The sequence below is a fragment of the Geotrypetes seraphini genome, chromosome 4, assembly GCF_902459505.1.
Source record: "Geotrypetes seraphini chromosome 4, aGeoSer1.1, whole genome shotgun sequence".
NCBI classification, from domain to species: domain Eukaryota; kingdom Metazoa; phylum Chordata; class Amphibia; order Gymnophiona; family Dermophiidae; genus Geotrypetes; species Geotrypetes seraphini.
The window spans coordinates 36,576,017-36,603,217 of NC_047087.1; the positions used below are offsets into that span (position 1 = coordinate 36,576,017).

The 27,201-nt window shown below is 45.4% G+C and overlaps 1 protein-coding gene across 1 annotated transcript in view; it reads left to right on the plus strand.

Moving 5' to 3' along the window:
• Nucleotides 1-27,201, plus strand: part of UBA2 (ubiquitin like modifier activating enzyme 2) — a 120,210-nt gene that overhangs the window by 39,329 nt on the left and 53,680 nt on the right. The window contains exons 7-11 of the mRNA XM_033941971.1: nt 3,797-3,864; nt 3,987-4,108; nt 7,554-7,653; nt 14,641-14,804; nt 25,207-25,300. Of these exons, the coding sequence (XP_033797862.1) occupies nt 3,797-3,864; nt 3,987-4,108; nt 7,554-7,653; nt 14,641-14,804; nt 25,207-25,300 (548 nt within the window). The remainder of the gene's footprint in view (nt 1-3,796; nt 3,865-3,986; nt 4,109-7,553; nt 7,654-14,640; nt 14,805-25,206; nt 25,301-27,201) is intronic.

Here is a 27,201-nt window from a genome sequence, read left to right on the forward strand (position 1 = left end):
ACAGCATCAAAGTAAAACATTATTCAGGGTAAATACATTTGTCTTATTCTTGAATGGATAAAGAGAATTGCTTCCTATCTACCTTATACTCGTGATCAGCTAAGACTTGAGAGGTCTGAAAGATTTGTTGTCATCTGTAAACTTTCAGTGATTCGGCCAATGATATTCCCAATTTTGAACTACTGTAATTCTTTGTACTTCAGACTTCCCAAGTACATGTTGTATGCTTTGAAACTTGTGCTGAATGCAGCAGCCTGATTGGTAACTAGTGTCTCTAAAAGTGAGCATATTACACCAATTTTGCAAAGGTTGCACTGGTTACCCGTCAAGTCGTGCATTAGCTTAAATATTTTTGTGTTTAATTTTCAAACTTTTGAATGATGATGGTCCATGTGACTCTTGAACTGCTTTACATGTGTATAAAAGCTTTTGTACTGTTTATGATATTCCTTCTTTTAGACCAGTGGTCTCAAACTTGCGGCCCGCCAGGTACTATTTTGTGGCCCGCGGTCTGTACTAGTGCTGCAGTGTCCTCCGGTTTCCCCCGGCCTCCCACTCTTACATTCAGATAATTACCGTAGCCTGCAGAGAGGATTGCCTGTGCTGTAATGATCCTTGCAGGCTGCCGTTGTCCTTAGCAGCACGTTCCCTCTGCTGCGACCTTGCCTGTGACGTCAGAGGAGGAGAGGGAACGTGCTGCAGAGGCCGATGGCAGCCTGCAAGGAACGCTACAGCACCGGCGATCCTCTCTGCAGGCTGCGCTAATTAGCTGAAACTAAGACCGAGAGGCCAGGGGGGAAGCTGGAGGACACTTCAAAGAAGGAGGGAACATACAGGCCTTCGGGGAGGGGGGAAGAGTTTTACCTCATGCAAAAATTTTTATTTCTTTAATAAGATATTAAGTATTTTTTTCTGTGGCCCTTCAAGTACCTACAAATCTAAAATGTGGCCTTGCAAAGGGTTTGAGTTTGAGACCACTGTTTTAGACAGATTATTATTTTTATAGAGTCATTGTTTCAGATTGAAGTAACAAGGAGGTGGAATGAACTGCCTTTGAGTTTACAGTATGTGCTTGGGTCTGCTACATTTTCGTAAGCAGCTAAAAATATTATTTACTTAAGTTTATTGCACTTAAGCATTAAATATATTCTTATATTTTTGTTATAGTACTGTTGTATGTGCCTAGTGACTGCAAAATCAATTTAAATATTAGTAATAGGGTATTAGGTGTCATATGACGTGGTTTTATTTGGGACATTGTTAAAACTTAATAGTCCAATTGACAAATATAAAAATAGACTTTTTCTTAATATGACTGGGGTGGTCATGCAATTAATAACTAGAAATTGGAAAAATTAGGGTAGATTGAATTTTTCTTTCTGGTGGGAAACACTTTGGGCTCCTTTTACTAAGGTGCGCTAGCGTTTTTAGCGCACGCAGGATATTACTGCACGCTACGCACGCTAGGCAGCAGATATAAATTCTCAAAACGGATACATTTTGATCACAAAATTAAAAATAAAATCATTTTTCCTACCTTTTTGTCTGGTGATTTCATGAGTCTCTAGTTGCACTTCCTTCTTCTGACTGTAAATCCAATATTTTTCTTTCTGCCATTTCCCTTTTCTTTTTCTCTTTCTTTCTCTCTCCCCCTGCCCCCCCCCCAAGCCATCGCACTGATTTCTCCACTTCCCAGATTCTTTCCCTACCCCCTAAGCCACTACGCCAATTTCTCCCTGCTGCTTCCCTGAGCTAGGCCAGGAACGTACAAGCGCCGGACTCACAAGACTTCACCTCTGACGTCAATTCTAACATCAGAGAGGAAGTTCCAGGCCAGCCAGGCAGCGATTGGCTGGCCCAGAACTACCTCTCCGACATCAGAATTGACATCGGAGGTGAAGTCTTGTGAGTCTGGCACTTGTACGTGCCTGGCCTGGCTCGGGGAGGCAGGAAGAAAAAGATTGGAAAGGCAACGCAATCGACTCACATTGCCTTTGCGATTTACTGGTCGATCGCGATTGACCATTTTTGTACCCCTGCTGTTATGGTATCCTGTCCTGACCCAAGGAAAGGGGTTTAGTCCCCAAAAAACTGCCTTATTTCAATTTCCTATTTAATACAGTTACAATACTAAATTCTACGTAAAGCAACAAAAAAATTTTTTTCTACCTTTTGTCGTTTCTGCTTTAATCATCTTCTCTTCGCTCTCTTCTTTGTCCTCGCACCCTTCCATGCAACATCTGTCCTCTCTTTGACCCTTCCACCCAGCCTCTGCCCTCTCTCTCTCTCTACCCCTTCCATCTACTGTCCACCCTCTCTGCCCTTTCCATCCAGTGTCCGCCCTTTCTCTGTTCCATATGGCATCTTCCCTCTTTCTATGTCCCTTCAATAAACTGTATATCCTGTGCCCTTTCTCTTCTTTGTACATAATTCATTTCAGCTTCACTCCCTCCCCTAAGCTCTGCCATCTCTCTCTTCTCCTTTCCTTCCTTCCTTCCTTCCCATTCTACCCCATGATCTGTCATCTCTATCTCCTTCCCTTCTCTCCCCCCATGCCTTGGCATCTCCCTCCTCCCCCTCCCCCCATATGCGCTGACATCTCTCCCCCCCTCCATGGTCTTTCCCTCCCTCCCATAGTCTTGGTGTTTCTTGCCTCTCTTCTCCCTTCCCTTCCTTCTCCCCTCTCTCTCCCCAATTGGGTGCTGCTGCAGCAGCACTTCTCATCCCCCTCCCTCTCCCCAATTGGGTGCTGCTGTAGCACGTCTCTTCCCCTCCCCCCTCTCCAATTGGGTGCTGCTGCTGCACTTTCTTCCCCTCCCCAATTGGGTGCAGCAGCAGCAAGCAGCACTTCTCTTCCCCTCCCCCCTCCCAATTGGGTGCAGCAGCAGCTTTTCTCTTCCCCCTCCTTCCCCAAAAATTGGGTGCAGTAGAAGAATATTTCTCTTCCCCCTCCCCTCCCCTATTCGGTGCAGCAGCAGCATTTCTCTTCCCATCCCTCCCAGCTCACAAACCTGTCGTTAGAGTCGATAGGCAAGTTGTAAGCTTCCCTCCATCACTGACCTATCTTTCATAGGTCATCGACGGAGGGAAGCTTACCACTTGCTGCTTTTACTTGCTTCGGGCCTTCCTCGTTGCCGGGTCCTGCCTACTTTCTGTTTCTGCGAAGGCAGGACCTGGCAGCGAGGAAGGCCCAAAGCAAGTAAAAGCAGTAAGTTTTAAGCTTCTCTCCGGGGCTCTATTGTATGCGTTTCAGCTTCCCTTCTCTTCGAAACTGGAAGTTGCGTCCCGTGGTGGGGAGGGAAGAGAAGGGAAGCCAGCACGCACACGTTAGAGCCCCAGAGGGAAGCTTACAACTTACTGCTTTTACTTGCTTCGGGCCTTCCTCGCTGCCGGGTCCTGCCTTCGCAGAAATAGAAAGTAGGCAGGACCCGACAATGAGGAAGGCCCGAAGCAAGTAAAAGCATGCTGGCAAAAAAAAAAAAAAAAAAAGGCAGGCGTCAAACAAAATTTTCGGCGGAGAGTCAGCCTGGGAAGGAGCATCATCGGCAGCAGAAGGATTCGCCGGGCGGTCATCTAAATTAGCTGGGCGGTGTGCCCGGCTAAAAGGCCCTGGGGAGAACACTGTGTTACGTTTATGTAAAAGCAGTTACAGGCAAGTTTCTGCTACAGATTAGTAACAGATGAACACAGGCGTTGATATTCAAAATGCACCAAAGAGGTACTGATCCTAACTTATGACCTGTAAGTGCTTCGGTTTTGCATGCTATTGCCAAACAAGTGTTATTTCTTCTTGCAGTCAGTTCTTTGGTGAGGAAGATGCTGACCAAGAAGTTTCTCCGGACACAGCTGATCCTGAAGCTGCCTGTGAGTGGTTTTGTACTAGTCATCACAAACATTTTCTTACTTAATTCTCACATATATATTCAAAGTTAATTGCTTATGAAAAGCTGCAAAATACATTCATGTGTGCTTTATTTTGCCTTCAGGGGAACCAGGAGAAGCTGCCGCCAGAGCAAGAGCATCCAGTGAAGATGGGGACATTAAACGAATTTCAACAAAAGAGTGGGCGAAGTCAACAGGATATGATCCAGTTAAACTTTTCAATAAGGTGTGTGGTGGTAGTCTGTCATGTATGTGTTAGAAATAAGTGGAAGGGATAGTGGCAGGAATATTTTTTGGAGTTTGCTTTCCTTCATGTTCATTATGCACAGTGCAGAAATTGTAAATAATAGTACCCAGGAACTAATACTTCACAGGAACCTGAAGGTGGCAGCAGCCATAGTGACTTGCAAATTTTTGATGGCGAAGTAAAAAATCGATCACTTCAATCATATCTCCCCTTAGCCATCTCTTTTCCAAGCTGAGAGCCCTAACTTTTTTAGTCTTTCCTCATACGAGATGAGTTCGTCCCCTTTATCATCTTGGTTGTTCTTCTTTGAACCTTTTCTAGTTCCGCTGTATATTTCTTAAGATAAGGCACCAGAATTGAACGCAATACTCAAGGTGAAGTTGCACCATGGAGCGATACAGAGGCATAATAACATTCTTAGTCTTGTTAACCATCCCTTTTTTAATAATTCCTAGCATCTTGTTTGTTTTTTTGGCCGCTGCCACCGCACAATAGGCGGAAGGTTTCATTGTATTCTCTACAATGACACCCAGATCTTTTTCTTAGGCGCTAACCCCCAAGGTAGACCCTAGCATCTGATAATTATGATTTGGGTTATTCTTCACAATGTACATCACTTTGCATTTGTCCACATTAAATTTCATCTACCACTTGCAGTGTTCTCCCCAGAAATTTTCTCCAGCCGAGTGGTATGAAGAAGTAGCCGGGTGGGGCGGGATGTGGAAATTTGGTGGTGGGGAAAATTAAGGGCTCCTTTTACTAAGCTGCAATAGCGTTTTTAGCACGTGCAGAATTGCTGCGCTACACAGCTAAAACTAATGCCAGCTCAATGCTGGCGTTAGCGTCTAGCACGTGCGGCAATTCTGTACGAGCTAAGCGCGTGGTAAAACCGCTATCGCAGCTTAGTAAAAGGAGCCCTAAATGTGTACTATTTATATTAATTAATTATTAATAGTTATTTTCCAATGCTCAATATGGCAGCCTTTCTTAAGGTTTGACACTTGTTCCATAATATTTTTATTACATTTAAGAAGAATCAATTCTAGAAGTGAATAATTAGATATTTGCCCTCTTTCAAATGGTATAGAGCAGCGTCTCTCAAACTTTTTTAACTCCGGCACACTAAACGGAGCAAATGTTTTTTGTGGCACACTAAGTGTAGCAAATGTTTTTCATGGCTGGAAAAAATTTCTGGGGAGAACACTGTTGCCGTTAGTTTTCAAGGTCCAATCACGTCAAAGAATGATGCTTATCTGAGCAGTTGTATAATAAAAAGAATGCATAAGAGAACATGAGAAGTAAAATAGTCATGAATCAGAGGGATACATACCCTGTAGATCCTAAAAGCAGGCTTGTGGATTAGATATAAACTATGAAGGCAGTGGTGTACCTAGCATATGTGACACCTGAGGCCCATCATTTTTTGACACCCTCCCCCACAATCTGTATGAAAAACATGATTTTTAGTAACAATCCACACATCACACAAGAGTGTACCTAGGAAAAGGCAGCATCTTACATACTATAGTGAACAGTACATCAATATACCCAAATACTGGAGCCAAAACTAGAGCACCGTGATGAAACTTGAATGGAAATATGGATACCTATTTATACTTTTGAGTAAATTTGCGATGTGAACATGTCATAGAAAAGAATAAATAATATGTAAACTAAAAACCAAGAACAACATATTGTAACACCAAACTCAGAATTAATGAAATAACATGCTAAAAGAGCTTACCACCACCCCCTTAAAATGATGGCTGGTTACAAACAGTATTCCTAGACTATATAGACCTAAACAGGGCAAAAGTAAACGTATGGGAAATGAACAGCTTATAATACAGAGTGTATCTTGAAAACATAAGCTGATAGTAGCTCAAAGACAAGCCGAACGGGTAGATGAAAAGTGAAACCTGTGAAAGATCTAAATTATTGTTCAAATGAGCTTTTATTAAAACCAAAGAATAAAATCAGAGCACTCTGGAAAGTAAAAAAGGGAGAGTAAAATGGACTTATCGAAAAGGTCTCTGCACTGATGAGATAAACTCATATGCAGAATAAATGTGAATACGCGACAGTGGGGCTATGATATTTGATCCGTTGAAAGAAGCGCCAGAAAAGTGTCAGCAGTGGATTGCACACTGATAGGGGAGGGGCATCGGGCTGTTAAAAAAGGCTGCTTTAATAAATAAATGAAAATACTTTTGAAAAACTAAATAAAATCCAAAACCATGATAAAATGCCGAACCTGACTTCAAGTGGTAGTGAAAGTAGCATAAGGCACCCGTAGTACTGTTAGTGCCTGAGCTGCTTAGAATAAAGAACCGTGCTGTACATGAGGAGAAAAAAAAAAGAATGAGGTGATAAGATGTAAAGTGCTGGCCCCTCAATGCACCACTTGATAAAACTAAGGAGCGATGTACTAGAGCAGTGATGGCTAACCTTTTTGAGCCCGAGTGCCCAAACTGCCGCACAAAACCAAAGAATTTCCCAAACAGTCCAACCAATACACACAAGGGCGAAAACCCACCCATACATACTCAACATACTGAACAAAGAACATAAAACATGCTGAAAACAATTAAAGAACCACAGCAGGTTCTTTGGCTGTGGTTCTTTAATTGTTTTCAGCATGTTTTATGTTCTTTGTTCAGTATGTTGAGTATGTATGGGTGGGTTTTCGCCCTTGTGTGTATTGGTTGGACTGTTTGGGTTGTATGATTGGTTGGGTTGTGCATGACGTCACCCGCAGATTCGTTTTTAGGCGGCGTGCTCTTCCGCTCGGGCACCCCGCCCTCTATCCGACCTCTTTGTTCGTGTCCCGTCGGGGGTCAGGTTCCTGAAGAAGGGCTCCTCCCGAAACCAGCGCGGTTGAACCTCTTCTCCTGGCACGGTTGTTTGCGTTTTTCAGTCTGTGAGATAGCTTCAGATAAGTATTGTGTTCTTTTGATATTTTTTCGATATTTTTTGTATGATTTTTTTGACTTTGTTGTGCGATTTTGGGGGGTCTGGCTGGCAGGGTTTGTGTGGGGGTCGCTCAGGTTGTTTGTGTTGAGTTTGATTTACTCACTTTGATTGGTTGATTTGTTTGATTTCAGCACACTCAGGGTGCTCAATGATGGTGCGTGGTTGGAGGCTTACCGCCTTGACCCAGAAGTGAAGTGTCGGAGCTGCGCTGAGGGTTCACACTGAGAGCACCCTATAATATAATGTATTATATATAATAATATATATTATATTTTTTTCATTCTGGTTTGTAAGTTGTGAGCCAATTTTGGCGTCCTGAGCGTCCCTCACACAAACCTTGATGTGACTCGGTTGCCTTTTTGTTTCTTCCTTAAAATCTAAGCATGATTGCAGTAAGAATAAGCAGTTATATCTCCATATTTAGTATTTACATGTGACATGTCATTTCTAGCTTTTTAAAGATGATATCCAGTACCTCTTAACTATGGACAAGTTGTGGAAGAAAAGGAAGCCTCCAGTACCACTGGATTGGTCTGAAATGCAAAACAAAGGTATCTGTTGTATGTTTCCTATTTAAAAAGAAAAGTTACCTTTTTCTTAAATTCCGTGGAACAGTTTCAGTTGCTATGCTGGGTAGCAGCGGTATTTCAAAGTTGCTTTCTATAGAATAACTATTTGTGGTGTTGGTTTAGGTAATTTATTATATCAAAATGTTAGACTTTTAAAATTGCAGCTTACAGATGTTTTCTGCTCAGCAATTTTTCTTGGCATCGGTGTTTTTAATGATCAGGAGTGTTCAGATCACCAAATCTTTTATTTTCATTGGGAGAGTTTTTAAATGCAGCATTTTATACCTGTGGAAAGTCTTCACAATGGAGAATTTGGACAGAATTTCTCAATTTCCCACAGAATTATTGCCAGCTGCCCAAGTAATAATAAAATACAGTGGAACCTTGGTTTGCAAGCATAATTCGTTCCAGAAGCATTCTCGTAAACCAAAGTGCTCGTATATCAAAGCGAGTTTCCCCATACAAAGTTAAGGGAAACTCAGATGATTCGTTCCACATCCCAAAAAGATCCCCCCCGAGACCACTGATGCGCTTCCACCCCACCACATCCCAAAAAGACACCACCCCACCCTGAGGCCACTGGTGCTCTTCCATCCCACCACATCCCAAAAAGACATCCCTCCTCCCCCGAGGCCACTGAAGCGCTCCCACCCCCAGGAACCGGCTTCACCCCCCTGCAGCCCAAACCCTTACCTCGAGCAGACAGGACACTGGCATGCGGCAGCAACCCACAGGATGTGCTGGTGCCGAAAGAGCCTGCCAAGCCTGCCGCTGATATCTGCTCATGCTCAAGGCCTTCTGGCTCCCACTCTCTCCGAGATTCTCAGTTTCTCCGAGAATCTCATGAGAATCGCATTGAGAGTGGGAGCCAGAAGGCCTTGAGCATGCGCAGATGTTCAAGGCCCCGCAGCAGCCCAGCAGAGAAAAGCGGCAGGCTCTACCGGCACCAGCACGTCCTGTGAGTTGGTGCTGCATGCTGGTGTCATGTCTGCTCAACGTAAGGGTTTGGGCTGTGGGAGGGGGAGGGGGGCGAAGCCAGTTCTCGGGGGTGGGGGCTCGCATATCAAGTCAATGTTCTGTTTGCGAGTCAAAATTTGCAGGAGTGTTTTGCTCATCATACTCACAAATTGAGGTTTAACTGTACCAGTAAAAGCCACAAGGCTCCTTGGTTAATTGCTTCTATATTGCTCTATGACTACAACCGTCTTACAATGCTTGGAACAGCTGATACATTCTACCACCAGGCTCTCAGTGTATTTAAGCATCTCAGTGTGTGTAGTCTACTCTTGCATGAGTGAGAATGAGAGCCATGCAATGTTGCAACATATCAGCTTTCAGGCAAGAAAACTGCAGTCTAAAACAGCACAAAAGCAACTAACTGGTGTGGAGCTCTCAAACTTTTGCTTTTTTATCATTTTTTGTTTGTTTTTTGATCCAGGCAGCAGGCCAAATTCAATGGGAGTAACCCATTATCTGTTTTGGTTGGAACTTGGCTGTCTGCTTGTTTGCTTAATGAGAGGGAGGAGCAAATTGGCTAGCTGTTGAAGATGGAGACAAACTAATTGGCTGTTTGGGTGAGAGGCAGAATAGTTATGTGCTTGAGAAGGATGTAGTCTGAACTGATGCTTGGAAGAGAAAGTTTTCTGATTGAAGAAAGAGCAGCAGACTGGCTGACTGCGAGAGACATGGCTGCATTGCTGTCTGACTGATTGGGGAGAATAGACTAGCATGTTGAATTGGGTGGCTGGTCAAAAAGGAAGACTGATCAGGGCAAACTGAACATACAGAGTGTGGGTATTGTGAAGGGAGAGTGTGGGGAGACGATGCAGGGATGAGTGGTCTATTGCCTTATGGCTAGGGCTTCTGGATTTTTTTTTTTGAGGATTTAAATTTGGAAGTCCATTTAGCATGAAAATAGCTCTGAATATCAGCAACTCAGCTTCTTGCAACTAATGTCTTTTTTGGCAACAACCAGAGATACCATGCTCAGTGTTCTCCCCAGGGCCTTTTAGCCGGGTGCATCGCCCAGCTAATTTAGATGACCACCCGGTGAATCCTTCTGCTGCTGCCGATGCTCCTTCCCGGGCTGACTCTCCGCTGAAAATTTGTTTGATACCTGCCTTTTTTTTTTTTTGCCAGCATGCTTTTACTTGCTTCGGGCCTTCCTCGTTGCTGGGTCCTGCCTACTTTGTTTCCGTGAAGGCAGGACCCGGCAGCGAGGAAGGCCCGAAGGAAGTAAAAGCAGTAAGTTGTAAGCTTCCCTCCGGGGCTCTATCATGTGTGTGCCGGCTTCCCTTCTCTTTCCTCCCCCCCACGGAACGCAACTTCCGGTTTCAGAGAGAAGAGAAGGGAAGCCGGAACACACACGATAGAGCCCTGGAGGGAAGCTTACAACTTACTGCTTTTACTTCCTTCGGGCCTTCCTTGCTGCCAGGTCCTGCCTTCACGGAAACAAAGTAGGCAGGACCCGGCAACGAGGAAGGCCCGAAGCAAGTAAAAGCAGCAAGTGGTAAGCTTCCCTCTGTCGCTGACCTATGAAAGATAGGTCAGCGATGGAAGGAAGCATACAACTTCCCTAGTGACTCTACCGACGGGTTTGTGAGCTGGGAGGGATGGGAAGAGAACTGCTGCTGTACCAAATAGGGGAGGGGAGGGGGAAGAGAAATGTTGCTGCTGCACCCAATTTTTGGGGGGGGAGGGGGAAGCGAAAAGTTGGTGCACCCAATGGGGGAGGGGAAAAGAAAAGCTGCTGCTGCACCCAATTGGGGAGGGGAGAGGGGAAGAGAAGTGCTACTGCTGCACCCAATTAGGGAGGGGGTGGGAAAGAAAAGTGCTGCTGCAGCAGCAGCACCCAATTGGGGAGAGAGAGGAGAGAATGAAGACCAGGGAAGGGAGAGGAGAGGCAGAGAGACAGCAAGAGTATGGGAGGGAGGGAAAGGAAATGAGCTACCAGACCATGGAGAGGGGGAGAGATGTTAGCGCATATGGGGGGAGGGAGATGCCAGGGCATGGGGGGAGAGAAGGGAAGAAGATAGAGATGCCAGATCATGGGATGGAGTGGGAAGGAAGGAAGGAAAGGAGAAGAGAGAGATGCCAGAGCATAGGGGAGGGGGTGAAGCTGAAATGAATTATGTACAAAGGAGAGAAAGAGCACAGGATATACCGTTTATTGAAAGGACATAGAAAGAGTGAAGATGCCATATGGAACAGAGAAAGGGTGGACACTGGATGGAAAGGGCAGAGAGGGTGGACAGTGGATGCAAGGGGCAGAGAGAGAGTGGACAGTAGATGGAAGGGGTAGAGAGAGAGAGAGGGCAGAGGCTGGGTGGAATGGGCAAAGAGGACAAATGTTGCATGGAAGGGAGCGAAGACAAACGCTGAATAGAAAGAAGAGAGCGAAGAGAGATAATTAAAGCAGAAACGACAAAAGGTAGAAAATTTTTTTTTTATTGGTTTACGCAGAATCAAGTAGTATTGTAACTGTATTAATTCAAGTTTATAAATAGGAAATTGAAATAAGGCAGTTTTTTTGTGACTAAACCCCTTTCCTCAGGACAGGATACCATAACAGCAGGGGTGCCCAATTGGTCGATCGTGATCGACCAGATCGCAAAGGCAATGTGAGTCAATTGCGTTGCCTTTGCAATCTTTTTCTTCCTGCCTCCCCGAGCCTCCACTTCCCCGATTCTTTCCCTACCCCCTAATCCGCCACGCTGATTTCTCCCTGCTGCTTCCCTGAGCTAGGCCAGGCGCGTACAAGTGCCAGACTCACAGGACTTCACCTCTGACATCAATTCTGACGTCGGAGAGGTAGTTCTGGGCCAGCCAATCGCTGCCTTGCTGGCCTGGAACTTCCTCTCCGACATTAGAATTGACGTCAGAGGTGAAGTTTTGTGAGTCCGGCGCTTGTACATGCCTGGTCTAGCTCAGGGAAGCAGCAGGGAGAAATCAGCGTGGTGGATTAGGGGATAGAGAAAGAATCGGGGAAGTGGAGAAATCGGCACGATGGCTTGGGGGGACAGGGGGAGAGAGAAAGAAAGACAGGCAGGGGGAGAAAGAGAGAGAAAGAAAAGCAGAAATAAAGAGGGGGCGGGGGGGAGAGAGAAAGAGAAAAAGAAAAGGGAAGTGGCAGAAAGAAAGAAATATTGGATTTACAGTCAGAAGAAGGAAGTACTAGAGAATGACACGGTGAAAAAATTGGTCCCCGTCACCGCCCCGTCCCCGTCTCACCATCCCCGTCCCCGTCTCACCATCCCCGTCACTGCCCCGTCCCCGTCTCACCATCCTCTTCACCGCCCCGTCACCGCCACTGCCACCCCATTCACCGCCCCGTCACCGCCACTGCAATCCCATTCACTTTTCTTTATTTACGTATAAAGGAAACATTCTTTAAAACTTTAAAACTTAGTTAAATATTAGTTAATAACTATACAAAAACAAAACACGCAGAGAAAAAATTAATTAATATAAATTCTCAAAACTGACACATTTTGATCACTAAATTTAAAATAGTTATTTTTCATACAGTTTTTCAATCACTAATCTTCCACCACCCCTGGGGCTAGCAATGCAAAAACAAACACGACATGTACTTTAAATGCTTACAATGTTAGCCTATATGGTAAGTAGACGCGGCCGCTGTACCTAATCGCGGCAAAGATCTCCCTGCCGTGATTAGCATAGTGACCGCGGCTACGGCTGCAAGTCTCCCCTCCCCCCAGCGATCACGGCAGGAGGGCACCCAACCCCTCCTGTAGACCCCCCCAACAGCCCTCCCGACAATCGCAGCAGAAGGGTACCCAACCCCTCCTGCCGGTCCTCCCAATGGCCTCCCCTAAGATCGCCGGCAGGAGGGTACCCAACCCCTCCTGCTGGACCCCCCCCCAACGAACCCTCCCACCCCGGAACCCCCTTAGTCTTACTTTCCAAGTTGGACCGGACGGCTCATCACACGTATGGCCAGCAGGCTTGCCTCCGTCCAAATGAGGCGGGCCCGCCCCTACCTTGCCCAACCCACAGGATCCTAGGGCCTGATTGGTCTAGGCACCTAAAGCCACTCCCGCTATAGGAGGGGCCTTAGGTGCTTGGGCCAATCAGGCCCTAGGATCCTGTGGGTTAGGCAGGGGAGGGGAGGGGCGGGCCCGCCTCATTTGGACGGAGGCAGGCCTGCTGGCCAGACGAGCGAGGAGCTGTCCGGTCCAACTTGGAAAGTAAGACTAAGGGTGGTGTTTCGGGATGGCGGGGTTTGTTGGGGGAGGGACCGGCAGGAGGGGTTGGGCACCCTCCTATTGGCGATATAGGGGGCCGTTGGGGGTGCCGGCAGGAGGGGTTGGGCACCCTCCTACCAGTGAGGGCGATCGTCGGGGGGGGGGGGGGGGGCGGGTTCTATTGGCAGGAAGGGTTGATCTGACAAATGAGGAGCACGGTGAAAACACAGGTAAATTGCGGTTCCTAGAGGGGAGGACATTGGCCTGTGGGGACAAATCTATTCACCGTTTTTGCGGTCGGTGAAAGGATTTGTCCCCGCGTCTGCGGCGATTTGCTAATGAGGTCACCATAACCCGCAGCCAAACCGCAGCCACGCAGCGGTTCGCTGCGGGGATCGCTCCCCGTGTCATTCTCTAGGAAGTACAACCAGAGACTCATGAAATCACCAGACAAAAAGGTTTGAAAAATGATTTTATTTTCAATTTAGTGATCAAAATGTGTCTGTTTTGAGAATTTATATTTGTTGTCTATATTTTACACTATGGCCCCCTTTTACTAAACGCAATAACGGTTTTTAGCGCAGGGAGCCTATGAGCATCGAGAGCAGCGCAGGGCATCCAGCGCATCTCCCTGCGGTAAAAACCGCTATTGTGGTTTAGTAAAAAGGGAGGGGCTATATTTGTCTATTTTTGTATAGTTGTTCCTGAGGTGACATTGCATAAAGTCATCTGCCTTGACCTCTTTGGAATATAAATGATAATTAACATTTTCTCTGAGTACTGTGTGCTTTGTGTTTTTTAAAATTTTATTGTTGGTAAATCATTTTGACTTGGTCATTTTAAAAGTAGCTCACAAGTGTGGGCACTCCTGCTGTAGAGCCATTCTTGTATGACTGGATGATCTATATTTATCTTTTTTTTTAGTTGTTTAAATTCATGCAGAAATAAATGGCTAGATTGAACCTAATAACTTCAACGCCTTTCCCTTTTTTAAACCTCTATATCATTTGAAAGAGGGCAAATATCTAATTATTCCCTTCTAGCATTGGATGCTTCTTAAATTTAGTAAAAATATTCTGACACAAGTGTCAAACCTTAAAAAAGGAAGTCATATTGAGCATTGGAAAATAATAATTAATAAAAATAGTACACATTTAGGGCTCCTTTTACTAAGTTGCGAAAATGATTTTAGCATGTGCTTAGCGCGCGCAGAATTACCACGCGCGGTAGACGTTAATGCCAGCATTGAGCTGGCGTTAGTTTTCCCATGTAGCGCGTGAGTTTGCGCGTTCTAAAAATGTTAGCGCACCTTAGTAAAAGAGGGGGTTAATTTTCCCCACCACCAAATTTCCCCATCTCGCCCCACCCGGCTACTATTTCATGCCACCCGGCTGGAAAAAATTTCTGGGGAGAACACTGCATGCTGTAACCAAACTCCGAGCCTTCTTTGGGCTTTCCACACATTGATAAAGAACATCTGCCCCCCCCCCCTAAAAGAAAGAAAGAAAAAAAATCTATAGTTATGGTGAATTCTACTCTAAATCCTAAAAACATCTGTTTTTGAGAAATAGCATTTTTTGTGTGTATTGTAATTTAATTTGTGGTGTTCTTATTTTTGTTAGATTTTGTTTGGTTCGCATTGGTCTTTTTGTTTTTAAGTTTAAACAGATTTAAAAGGGTAAGACAGAGTAATTTATAAATGGATGTGGTGGAAATGATTTGAATCTTTACTTAATCTGAATGGTTTTTCCTTCTTATGCAGGAAATAGCTCAACTAATAAGCAGAATGAGGCCTCCTTAGCAGGCTTGAAAGACCAGAAGGTTCTTGATGTCAAGAGCTACGCACAGCTCTTTTCAAAAAGTGTTCAGATGCTAAGAGTTCAAATATCAGAAAAGGGGGAGGGGGCAGAACTTTTATGGGATAAGGTAAGAGTTGTATTTGCTTGTGAACCAATCACATGCTAAGGCAATGTGTATAAAACCAACAGATAACAATAACATGGATGTATCAGAAGTATAAGGAAGCACTGGGAATGTGGCTTTGTTTTCACATGTACTTTCATTAACCTATTAAGTACAGTGGAACCTTGGTTTGCGAGCATAATTCATTCCAGATGCATGCTCGTAAACCAAAGTGCTCATATATCAAAGCAACTTTCCCCATAGGAATGAATGGAAACGTGGGCGATTTATTCCACATCCCCAAAAGACACCCTCCCCCCTCCCCCCCCCAGGCCACTGGCGCATTTCCACCCCACCCCACCCACGAGGCCACCCCACCCCTGGGAGCCGGCTTACCCCACCCCAACCCCGAAAACTGTCATTGCGCCCCCCTGTCTGCCCAAACACTCACCGCGATCAGGCATAGGAATGCAGTACCAACCCACAGAACATGCCGGTGCTGAAAGAGCCTGCCGGTGATCTCTGCTGGGCCTTGAGCATGTGCGCATGATCAAGGCCTTCTGGCTCCCGCTCTCTCTGAGATTCTAATGAGATTCTCAATTTCTCTGAGAATCTCATTAGAATCTCAGAGAGAGCGGGAGCCAGAAGGCCTTGATCATGCGCAGATGCTTAAGGCCAAGCAGAGATCACCAGCAGGCGGCAGGCACTTTCGGTATCGGCACGTCCTGTGGCTTGGTGCTGCATGTGCCTGTGCCCGATCCCTGTGAGAGTTTGGGCGGGCAGGGGGCGATGCCGGTTCTCGGGGATGAGGGCTCGCGTATCAAGTCAACGCTTGGTTTGCAAGGCAAGATTTGTGAGAGTATTTTGCTTGTCTTGCAAAACACTCGCAAACCATGTTTCTCGCAAACCAAGGTTTGACTGTATTAAGGCTATTTTGGACCCCTCCTTGACATACAAGGATCAAATCACATGTATGTAATGAGACAGTTGAGATAGTGAAATCTTATGTTTTTTTAGCATTTAACATTGGTTGATTCAGATGTTGATATCACAACTTGATATATTGTAATTCTTTGTATTTGAACATAAGCTCAAAAATGGTAAAAAAATAAAAAAATTGCAGCTTTCTCAAAATACTGCAGTGAGATTGATATATGGTCTGAAGAGATATGATTGTGTTTCTATATTTTATAAGAAACTTCATTGGCTGCCTATAGAAAAATATATAGAGTTTAAAACTGTTTGATTCATCATATTATATAGGCAGACTTCCAATCATCTCACTTTGTTATTTTAAAGTTGTTCATTATTCATCTAATAGATTGAGTAATACATTTTTCCAGTGCAATAAATAGGTGAGACATTCTAGACCAGGGGTGTACAACCTTTTGGCTTCCCTGGGCCGCATTGGCTGAAAAAAATTTTTCTGGGGCCGCACAAATGCGCAAACACTGCAGCAAGACAGAGGAGGGAGCCGGCAAGACGGTAAACACCCGGGGGCAGCAGAGGAAAACACTGCATCGCCCTCGACCGGGATCGCACAAAATACTTCACAGGGCTGCATGCGGTCCTCAGGCCACAGATTGGACACCCCTGTTCTAGACAGATGGGTAGTGTCCCCATGGACACGTGCCATTGCAGAAGGATCCACTCTGGATTTTTCTTTGTGCCTCTGCTGTACTTCACTGGACTCCTTAGCTCCATCTACAGTGGTCCTGGGAGAGTTCCTTGCCTTTCTGGATCTCACAGAAGCCTATTTGCGCATACTGATATTTCCAGCTCACCGCAGATTCTTGCTGTTTTATGTACTAGATCAGCATTATCAGTTCTTTGGCTCTACCCTTTGGGCTGGCAACAGCTCCCCATACCTACGCTAAGGTGATGGTGGTCATAGCAGCTTACCTGCACAAAATGGGTCTGCAGGTATACCCTTACGTGGACTGAGAGCAGAACCATCAGCGGAAACCCCAAGGCAAACAATTGAAGGACAAGGTCTACAATAAAAACAGGCCAAGAACAAAATGGATTCTATAAAACTTCATCTCTGACCCATAACTGCTGACAGCATCTAAGCATCTACTGGGGAAATTTCCATGGAGAAGTACTGGTCACAAGATAAGTGACTTCAACAGAACATTGCTAATGTGCCATGGAAAGATAGTCACAGGGTGGTGACTAAGAATAACCCATATGTGCTAAGAACACAACATACAGAAAGTACAAGTAAACCGCAACACCCAAGAAGCAGAGGGCGGGGGCCACTAGGAAGGTAGGGGTCCATGTCCAGAGGATCTGGAAATTAGCACCAAGGACAAACTGTCAAGGATGATAAGGAAGTTTTTTGTTTATTTTTAGACAACACCCAAGCCTTCTAATGACCCAGTGTAACCTGTACAACACCCACCACTGATTTTGAACATGTAACCACCAATAAGAATATTAATGTAACCTCCAATCAAAATAACAGAATGATATACTCGAATATAAACTGAGATTTATGTGCCAAAAAAAGGCCCAAAAATGGGGGTCTCAGCTTATATTTGTGTCATTGCCCGTCTGCCCCTTCCTAGACTTATTGCAGGCCTCCGCCGGGCCCTGCCGTATGGCCTGGTGGGTGGGCCAAGACAAGAGGGATCCCTCCCATCTCCTGTCCTGGCCAACTGTGCCAATTTTTTTTTTTTTTTTTTTACCTCCCTCCTGCCTCCCCCTGCGTACGTTTTTGAATCCCTGGTGGTTCAGCGGTGTACCGGGCAGGAACAAGCTTTCCGCGCTCCTGCCCTGTGCTAAGCCCTTCCCTGAATGGCTGCCTCAAGTTCACTCAGCCCAGCAGTGTACCGGGCAGGAGTGAGAACCTGCAGCGGCCATTCAACGAGTAGCTCAGAGCCAGGCAGGAGTGAGGAATGCTCGCTCTTGCCCGGTATATCGCTGACCCATCAGGGATTCAAAAAGGTACACGGGGAGGAGGAAGGGAGATTTTTAAAAAATTGGCAGTCAGCCGGGACAGGAGAGATATCTCCTGTTCCAGCCACCAGGTCATATGGCAGGCCCGATGGAGGCCTTCAGGACTTCAGGAGAGAGAGGAAACAGGGCAGGGAAGGGGGATGGGTGCAGAGCCTGGCAGGGAGTGAGAGGGGCTGCGTGCAGAGCCTGGCAGGGACGGCCGAGTGCAGAGCCTGGAGGAGGAGGTAAGGCACAGATCCTGGCAGGACACATGAATATTAACCCCCCCCCCCCCAATCTTATGTTCGAGTCAACCTTTTTTCCTGCTTTTTTGGAGGAAAAAGGGTAGAAACATAGAAAGTGACGGCAGATAAGGGCCAAGGCCCATCAAGTCTGCCCACACCAATGACCCTCCCTACCTCCCTTTGCGAAGAGATCCCACCTTTCGATCCCATTTAGCTTTAAAATCAGGCACACTGCTGGCCTCAATCACCTGCATCGGAAGACCATTCCATCGATCCACCACCCTCTCGGTGAAGAAGTATTTCCTGGTATCGCCATGCAATGTCCCTCCCCTGATTTTCCATGGATGCCCTCGTGTTGACGTGGGTTCCTTGAAGAAGGGTACCTCGTCTTAGACTCGGATCGACTTAAATTTGAGTATATACGGTAATCTATTTTTATTGCAGTTTCCCCTTTTAGAGTATATGTTTTAAACGTCAATTTAATTATTTTATATATGCTGCTATTATTTGGAATGCTTTACCTATACAAATAAGGGCAGAAGATAGTTGTTGGAAATTTTGTAGAATGTTGAAAACATTTTTTTATGTGATAGATTGTAAAGATAGTACTTTTAGTTGAAGAATTATAAGGACATCTTTTTATTCAAGGAATTGTATTTTCCTGTAGAATTATTATGGCTTCTTTTTTATGTAAATCGCCTTAAACTAAATGGTATTAGAGTGATTTAGAAATCTTAGATTAGAAGTTGAACTTTGCATTTATAGTCAGATTAACCAACAAAAAGAGTTAAAAGTGGATTACAACAAAATCAGAAGAAAATGCTATACCATTAACCCCTTCCCCCCTAAAAGTATTATTAAAAGAGCGAAAGTTAAAAAAAAAAAAAGAATACAGAAATACTAAGGGGTCCTTTTATTAAGGCGCACTAGCTGTTTTAGCACGCGCTAAATATTAGCATGCACTAAACGCTAACTCATACTAATGCGTCCATTATATCCTATGGACGTGTTGGCGTGCGTTAGCATTTAGCGTGCGCTAAATCAGCTACCGTACCTTAGTAAAAGGACTACTTAGTAAATGCAATAGAAAAGTAAAAACACAGATGGGAAACAGTACTCTGAGGTTGACACACATGAAAACTTTTGGGACTTTTCTACAAAAATGACCCTAACATACTTGGCAACAATTATTTTATTCTCCTTGGCGTCAAATGGCAATTTATTTCTTAACTTATGACGTCCTTTAACTGTTAACCGTTTTACAGGCAGGCAGTCTATGGGTGACGTCACCGACGGAGCCCGGATGCGGAAGCTTCGCAAGTTTCAAGTTGACTGCACCGCACATGCGCGAGTGCCTTCCCACCCAATGTAGGGCACGTCTCCTCAGTCTCAGTTTTCCGCGGAGCTGAAAAGTCCGTCTTTGACTCTCTGCGTTTAACTTTTCTCTTCGTGCCTTCTCTACACCACAGTTTGTGTTTTTTTCTTCACGAATCGCTGTTCGTATGTTCTTTCTTTTATTTTCAGTTTTAAAAAAAAATGTTTTTAGTTGTTCCCCTGTGGATTTGGATTTAGCTTGCAGCAGGCGCTGTAACACAGAACAATAAGCCTGATTAGACTCATCTAACTCCGCAGGCAGTAAACGTACAAAATTAGCAAAATAAATTTCAGGGTCAGACTGTTTCAATGCCGTACCAACTAGCTTCTGAAAACCATCTTTTTTCAAGGGATAGTTCCACCGGTAGTGCTTAAGGTGCCTAAGACTTCTAAGTCGAAGCATATTTCCACTGCCTCGGTGGAACCTCCAGCTAAGGGAGGTGGTCCGGTTTCAGATGCGGATCCATCTTTGCTGGCTTCTTTCCAAACCATGTTAAAGCAGCAATTTCTTCCGTTCCTTATCAAAATGGGACCAAAGCTAGCTACTCTAATCCAGCCTGGGGATTCTGCAGACTTCTGCGAGGTCAAGCCTCTTCCTCTGCTATCGGCTGAAGCTTCACACTCTATGCAGGGAGCAGAGTCACTGCGAGTGTCTGGTCTGGCATCTAAGCAAGTGAAGCAAAGAGCAGATTCTTTGCAAGTGCCTCGGCAGGAATCCTCACACTCCATACAAGGAGTAGAGTCTTTGGGAGTGCATCGAGGTTCCTCCATCAAGCCTCTGGAGCTTCGATCCACAGCTTCCAGTCCCATCCATTCTTTGATGGCATTGGCTGCTACTGTCTCCGAGGCAAAGCCTCCTCGATCTTCCAGATCTGCTTCCAAGCACCGTTCTCATCGACGATCGAGACCTTCATCGAGGAATCCTTCCAGGCATAGTTCTACCTCTAAGGAGCGTCCTTCTTCCACTAAGCCTCGATCGACACCTACTTCTACTGGACCGATGACTCCTTGTTCAAGGTCTCCACTTCCACACCTCGAGGATTCAGCGGCTTCCATAGCCTCGTCCAAATCTCCTTATGCTTTTGAGGCCTTTTTTCCGGCCGAAGCTTCATCTTCAACCCAGGCTGCCTCGACGACCTCGAGTCCTTCTCGAGGCAAAGCATTGCCAGATCAGCTATCTTTCTCATCTTTTCTTTGTCAGATGGCTGTGGACTTGGACCTTCAACTAGATGCTGGTTCCAAATACTCTAAGGAGTATCTTGAAGTCATGCATCTTCCTCAACCTCTAGCAGAGTCACTTAAGCTTCCTATTCACAAGCTTTTGTCTCAAACTTTTACCAGATGCCTGGAGACTCCTTATGCAATTCCAGCGGTTCCAGGCAAATTGGACTCCAGATACAAAACACTCCATTGTAAGGGATTTGATAATTCACAGTTATCTCACCAGTCCCTACTTGTAGAGTCCTCCTTGAAGAGGTCCCATCCTTCCAAGGTTTATGCCACAGTTCCTCCTGGAAGAGAAGGGAAAACTATGGACAAATTTGGGCGCCGCATCTATCAAAATGCCATGATGTCCTCTAAGGTCCTCAATTATAACTTCCATTTTGTCACCTATTTTGAGTTCCTTATTACTCTTTTGCATAAATTTCTTACCTATTTAGACACTCAAAAACACTTCGAATTTCAGGAAGTCATCGCTTCTCTATCACAACTCAGACTTCATCTACTTCAGTCGTCTTATGATGCCTTTGAGTTGTCTGCCCGGGTAGCTGCTTGCTCTGTAGCCATGTGTCGCCTTGCCTGGCTTCGTACCATTGACATGGATCCTAATCTTCAGGATCACTTGGCTAATATTCCTTGTGCAGGCAATGACCTCTTCGATGAATCGATCGAGGCAGCCACCAAGAAGTTGTCTGAACATGAAAAATTTTTTGCTTCCATTCTCAGACCTAAATCAAAGCCGACTCCTACCAAGCCTACACTTCCTCCTCCCATTTACCAGAGGCGTTTTGCTCCAAGGGTGGCTTCTTACACTCTCCCTCCTCCTAAGAAACAGCAGCCTCAGAAGCAACAAAAATCTCAACCTTCTGCTGCACCTAAGGCTTCACAGTCTTTTTGACTGTTTACAACAGAGCATAATCTCCATCGTTCTGTCTCTGACTTCTCTTCCCCCTATAGGATGTTATCTCCATCATTTTTACCACTAATGGATGTCAATTACATCCGACCTCTGGGTGCTGACCATCATCAGGGAAGGATACTCTCTTCATTTCACTCAGGTTCCACCAGATCTTCCTCCAAGAGAGTATCCTTCCAATCCATCCCAAACCGCCCTTCTTCTTCAGGAAGCTCAAGCTCTTCTTCGTCTCCATGCCATCGAATCAGTTCCTTTGGAAGAGCAGAACAGGGGGTTTTACTCCCATTACTTCTTGTTCCGAAGAAGACAGGCGATCTGCGGCCCATTCCGGATCTCAGGGCTCTCAACAAATTTTTGGGCAAAGAAAAATTTTGCATGTTGTCCCTGGCATCCCTTTATTCCCTTCTCGAGAAGAATGACTGGTTATGCTCTCTGGATCTCAAGGAGGCCTACACTCATATTCCCATCCATCCAGCCTCCCGTCAATATCTCAGATTTCAGGTGAGGAATCTGCATTATCAATACAGAGTGCTGCCTTTTGGCCTGGCTTCATCTCCCAGAGTGTTCACCAAGTACCTGGTAGTGGTGGCAGCAGCTCTACGGAACCATGGTCTTTAGGTATTTCCCTACCTCAATGACTGGCTCATCAAAGATTCAACATCTCAAGGGGTTATTGTAGTGACCCAACGGATTATGTGGTTCCTACAAAGTTTGGGATTCGAAATCAACTTGCCCAAATCCCAACTTCAACCCTCACAGAATCTACAATTCATCGGAGCTGTTCTGAATACTATCCAACTCAGAGCATTCTTTCTGCAACAACGTCTGGAAGCTCTCCGTCAACTCTGTCATACAGTGTCTTCCCGCTCTTCCATCTCAGCGAGACACATGATGGTACTCCTAGGTCACATGGCCTCCACAGTACATGCGACTCCTTTTGCCAGACTTCACCTCAGAATTCCTCAGTGGACCCTGGCTTCTCAATGGATGCAGGTTTGCGACCCACTTTCTCAACACATCACAGTCACTCCTTCTTTGAAGCAGTCTCCAATCTCTCCAGAGGCTTGCTTTTTCAAACGCTTCCCCATCAGAAGGTCCTCACGACAGATTCTTCGACCTGTGCTTAGGGCGCTCATCTCGATGGACTCTGTACACAAGGCCACTGGACCAGTACGGATCATCAGTATCACATCAATCTGTTGGAACTCAGAGCGATTTTCAAGGCTCTCAACGCTTTTCAACATCTTCATGACCAAGTAGGCCTCATTCAGACAGACAACCAAGTCGCCATGTATTATGTCAACAAACAGGAAGGAGCAGGATCTGCCTCTCTTTGCAAAGAAGCTCTGAAGGTTTGGGACTGGGCAGTCCGCCACAACACCTTCCTCAAAGCTGTCTACATCCAAGGGGTGAAAAATTGCTTGGTGGACAACTTGAGTCGTCTTCTGCAACCTCACGAATGGACACTTCATTCCTCGCCTCTTCATCACATTTTTTCACAGTGGGGAACGCCTCAGATAGACCTCTTTGCAGCTCCCCACAACTACAAACTGCCTCAGTTCTGCTCCAGGATATACTCTCCTCATCGCCTCGAGGCAGATGTTTTTCTTCTGGAATGGACGAATCTCTTCCTCTATGCATTCCCTCCATTCCCTCTCATTCTCAAGACTCTGGTCAAGTTGAAGAACGATGATGCCACCATGATTCTGATTGCTCCTCGGTGGCCGAGACAACCTTGGTACTCCATTCTACTTCAACTCAGCAGCAGGGAGCCTTACCTTCTACCAGTTTTTGTCAGGGATCTCTGCTTCATCCCAACCTGCAGTCTCTACACCTGACAGCTTGGTACCTCTCAACATGACTCCTCTTCAGTTTTCTCAACCTGTCAGAGACATTTTAGAGGCTTCTAGGAAACCTACCACTAGACAATGCTATCACCAAAAATGGACTAGATTTTCTACATGGCGTTTTTCTCATGATAAGGAGCCTCAACATTCCTCCTTATCTTCTGTTTTGGATTATCTTTTGCACTTAACCACTTCTGGCCTCAAGTCTACATCGATCCGAGTCCATCTCAGTGCACTTGCGGCTTTCCATCAGCCTATTGATGGGAACCCCCTCTCTGCTCATCTGGTGGTTTCCAGATTCATGAAAGGACTTTTCAATCTCAAACCTCCTCTCAAACCGCCTCCTGTGGTTTGGGACCTCAATGTTGTCCTTGCCAACTGATGAAGCCTCCATTTGAACCAATTGACAAGGCTCATCTGAAGTATCTCACTTGGAAAGTGGTGTTTCTCATTGCCCTCACTTCTGCTCAACAAGTCAGTGAGCTGCAAGCTTTAGTTGATGACCCACCTTTCATGGTGTTTCATCATTACAAAGTGGTCCTTCGTACTCATCCTAAATTCCTCCCTAAAGTGGAATCGGAATGTCATCTCAACCAATCCATTGTTCTTCCAGTGTTCTTTCCAAAGCCTCATTCTCATCCTGGAGAAGTAGCTCTTCATACTCTGGACTGTAAACGTGCTTTGGCCTTCTATTTGGAATGCACCAAACCACACAGAACTGCTCCTCAACTTTTTGTCTCTGATCCAAATAAGTTGGGCCATCCTATCTCTAAGCATACCATCTCCAACTGGATGGCTGCTTGTATCTCATTCTGCTAAGCCCAGGCTGGATTACCCCTACACAGTAGAGTCACAGCCCATAAAGTCGGAGCAATGGCAGCTTCAGTAGCTTTCCTCAGATCTACACATATTGAGGAAATTTGCAAGGCTGCTACTTGGTCCTCGGTCCATACTTTCACTTCTCGCTATTGTCTGGATGTTTTCTCCAGATGGGATGGACAGTTTGGCCAAACAGTATTACAAAATTTATTCTCCTAAATTGTCAACACTCCCACCATCCCATTCTGGTTAGCTTGGAGGTCACCCTTATGTGAGAATAGGCTGCCTGCTTGTCCTGGGATAAAGCATAGTTACTTACCATAACAGGTGTTATCCAGGGACAGCAAGAAGCTATTCTCACAACCCACCCACCTCCCCTGGGTTGGCTTCTCTGCTAGCTAACTGAACTGAGGAGACACGCCCTACGCTGGACGGGAAGGCACTCGTGCATGCGTGGTGCGGTCGACTCGAAAGTTCTAGTTTCTTCAAGCGGTGACGTCACCCATAAGTGAGAATAGCTGCCTGCTGTCCCTGGATAACATCTGTTACTGTAAGTAACTGTGCTTTATGGTTATTTCCTAAAAAGTATTTATTTCAAGAAATTTTTACCAAATATGAATGTAATTGCTTGTTTTCCTATAATGCTCCAAAATAGACTGGACCCACTTTTCCAGTTTGCGTAACTATTTTCTGGTTATTGTGCCCAGACTGTTTTGGACAAGGATGTAATATAATCTTTTCCATTTTTGGTAGCTGGGGACTCCAAATACCTGTTTTTAATCTTTTTTTGTCTGTCGTGTTTTAATAAAATACTGTATTGTCAGATTTATCTGTTGTCATGCCACCTTTCCTTTTTTCTTAGGTTTTTTCCTAGCCAAATCAGCTGTAAAATATATACAGTATCTACTCCCTCTCAACTATATTTTCTGATTAATAAGTTTTTTTTAATGTAGCCCAACTTTTATTCTCCTATTGATTGTCTTGCAGCTTTTATAGTTGGTCACTGTTAGAGAATGATGCACAGAAATGTATATTTAAAATGCCTTTTAAAACTGTATTGGCAGGATGACCCACCAGCAATGGATTTTGTCACTGCTGCTGCAAACCTTAGGATGCACGTATTCAGCATGAATATGAAGAGCAGATTTGATATCAAGTGTAAGGTGTTGCTTTTATTATTATTATTATTGCTAGCATTATTAATATGTACTGTTTGCTCCGAGGCCCATTTATGCAAGGGCAGCAGAGTGGATAATGTATAGTAATAATACTCCAAGGACAGAGTGGACTCACATGGGTAATGTCACTGGCAGAGCCCTGGTGCGGATGCTGCCCAGCATTATGAAGCTTTTGGAAGCCCTGTATGTGCACATGCCTTCCCTCCTGCCTGACTTGCATGGAGGCCTCTGTTTTGTTTTCTCCACTAAGTTCTTCAGACATGTCTCAGTCATCAGTTATACGATTTTTCGAGTGATTTTCTTTTTTCTAGCCTTCCTGTGAGTAGCACTGGATCCTTTTTTTCCCCCCAATTGCGAAGATTGCAGAAAGCATCATTTACATTTTTCAACTCTGCCTACTTATGTCCCTGGGCAGTGCCTCAGTTGTTCCTTCTGTATTTGAGATGAAAAGGTGTCGTCTGCTCTGCATCTCCTTTCTTATTTTTGGGGTTTCATCCCATCTTTGAGGCTTCAGGTGCTACATAGATTCCCCTCTGGGACAGCTCTGTTCGGGAGAAGATGCAGCCTCTGTTCAGAGAGCTGTAACTAGAGAGGCCACCCTTCTAGGGAACCTGCCTAGTTGGCCTGTACTAGGTTTTTGGACAGTTCGAGGTTTGTTCCTCTAGAAGCCTGGCTTACCCCTATTGTCACCTTGAGCACAGGCTGAGTGGCCTCTGTGTTGTCCAGTGAACTGTATCAGCTGCATTCCCCACCCCATCAGCTGCATTCCCCACCTCTGAAGACGAGTGAAAAGCTAGTGGAGTCAAAGGTTTCAGACACTTTGGGTGTGTCTAAAAGAGCAGCATGAAGAGACATGAGAACATAAGAATAGCCTTACTGGGTCAGACCAATTATCCATCTAGTCCAGTAGCCCATCCTCACAATGGCCAATCCAGGTCACTAGTACCTGACAAAAAACCCAAAGAGCAGCAGCATTCCATGCTACCCCTGGAGGAATCTACAAGCTTGTTTGAGGCAGAAATCTCCATTTTAAGTGTCTCTCCAGATTGGCACAGCTCACTAATTGGTAATAGCTCACCAATACCAGCAGGTGGAGACTGAGACACAAACTTTTGGCTGTAGTACAAGTGGCCTATTCAGTCCGAAGTACAATCAGTCTGTGCTCAGTCTCCAGCAGGTAGAGGTGGTAAGCCTGTGCAGTTTTCCCTGAGTTAGTGTAGGACTGTTGGATTTTGAGGTCTTCTGGTCCCCATCTGTGGTGCTGGATTGAACTTGGTAGACCCTTTTGGGGGTCTCTCTGATCTGGGGGTTGCCACACTTGACAGGTTGAGTCCCTCCCCCCATTTCCCCCACCTAGCTGAAATTTTTTCAGTAGAGGTGCCTCAGCTGTAAGCCTTGCCACCGATACCGGCAAGGCATATGGCTTGGCGAGCCAGTGGGGTCTGTTCAATTGTAAATTAAAGTTGTATTTAAAAAAAAAGTCCTCAAGCAGTGCCGGTCTGAAAGGAAGCCTTCAATTGAGGTAAATTGCATTTAATTGCTAACCGGCACTTTTGTTTTCAGCTTAGTAGCGGTTTTCGCAATTAGCACTTTTAAAGGGAAAAAGTGCTCATTGTGTTCCCGCCACGAGGTCGATGCAGACGGCCTATGTTTGTGGTGCATCAGCCGCCGCGAAGGGGAATCCTCGTCGACTTCAGATGCCGGCAACAGCAGGCAGTAGGGAAGCCCGGGCTTACCCTGCCACCCACACAGAGATTTCCCCAGCCATCAACGGTCAGGGAAATAAGGTTTCCATTACTGCCTTTAATGCTGGGGACTCTCTTACTGCTGTTGCCTGCTTTAGTGGCTGGGGCGGTTCAGGCCTCTTTACCACTGCAGGCC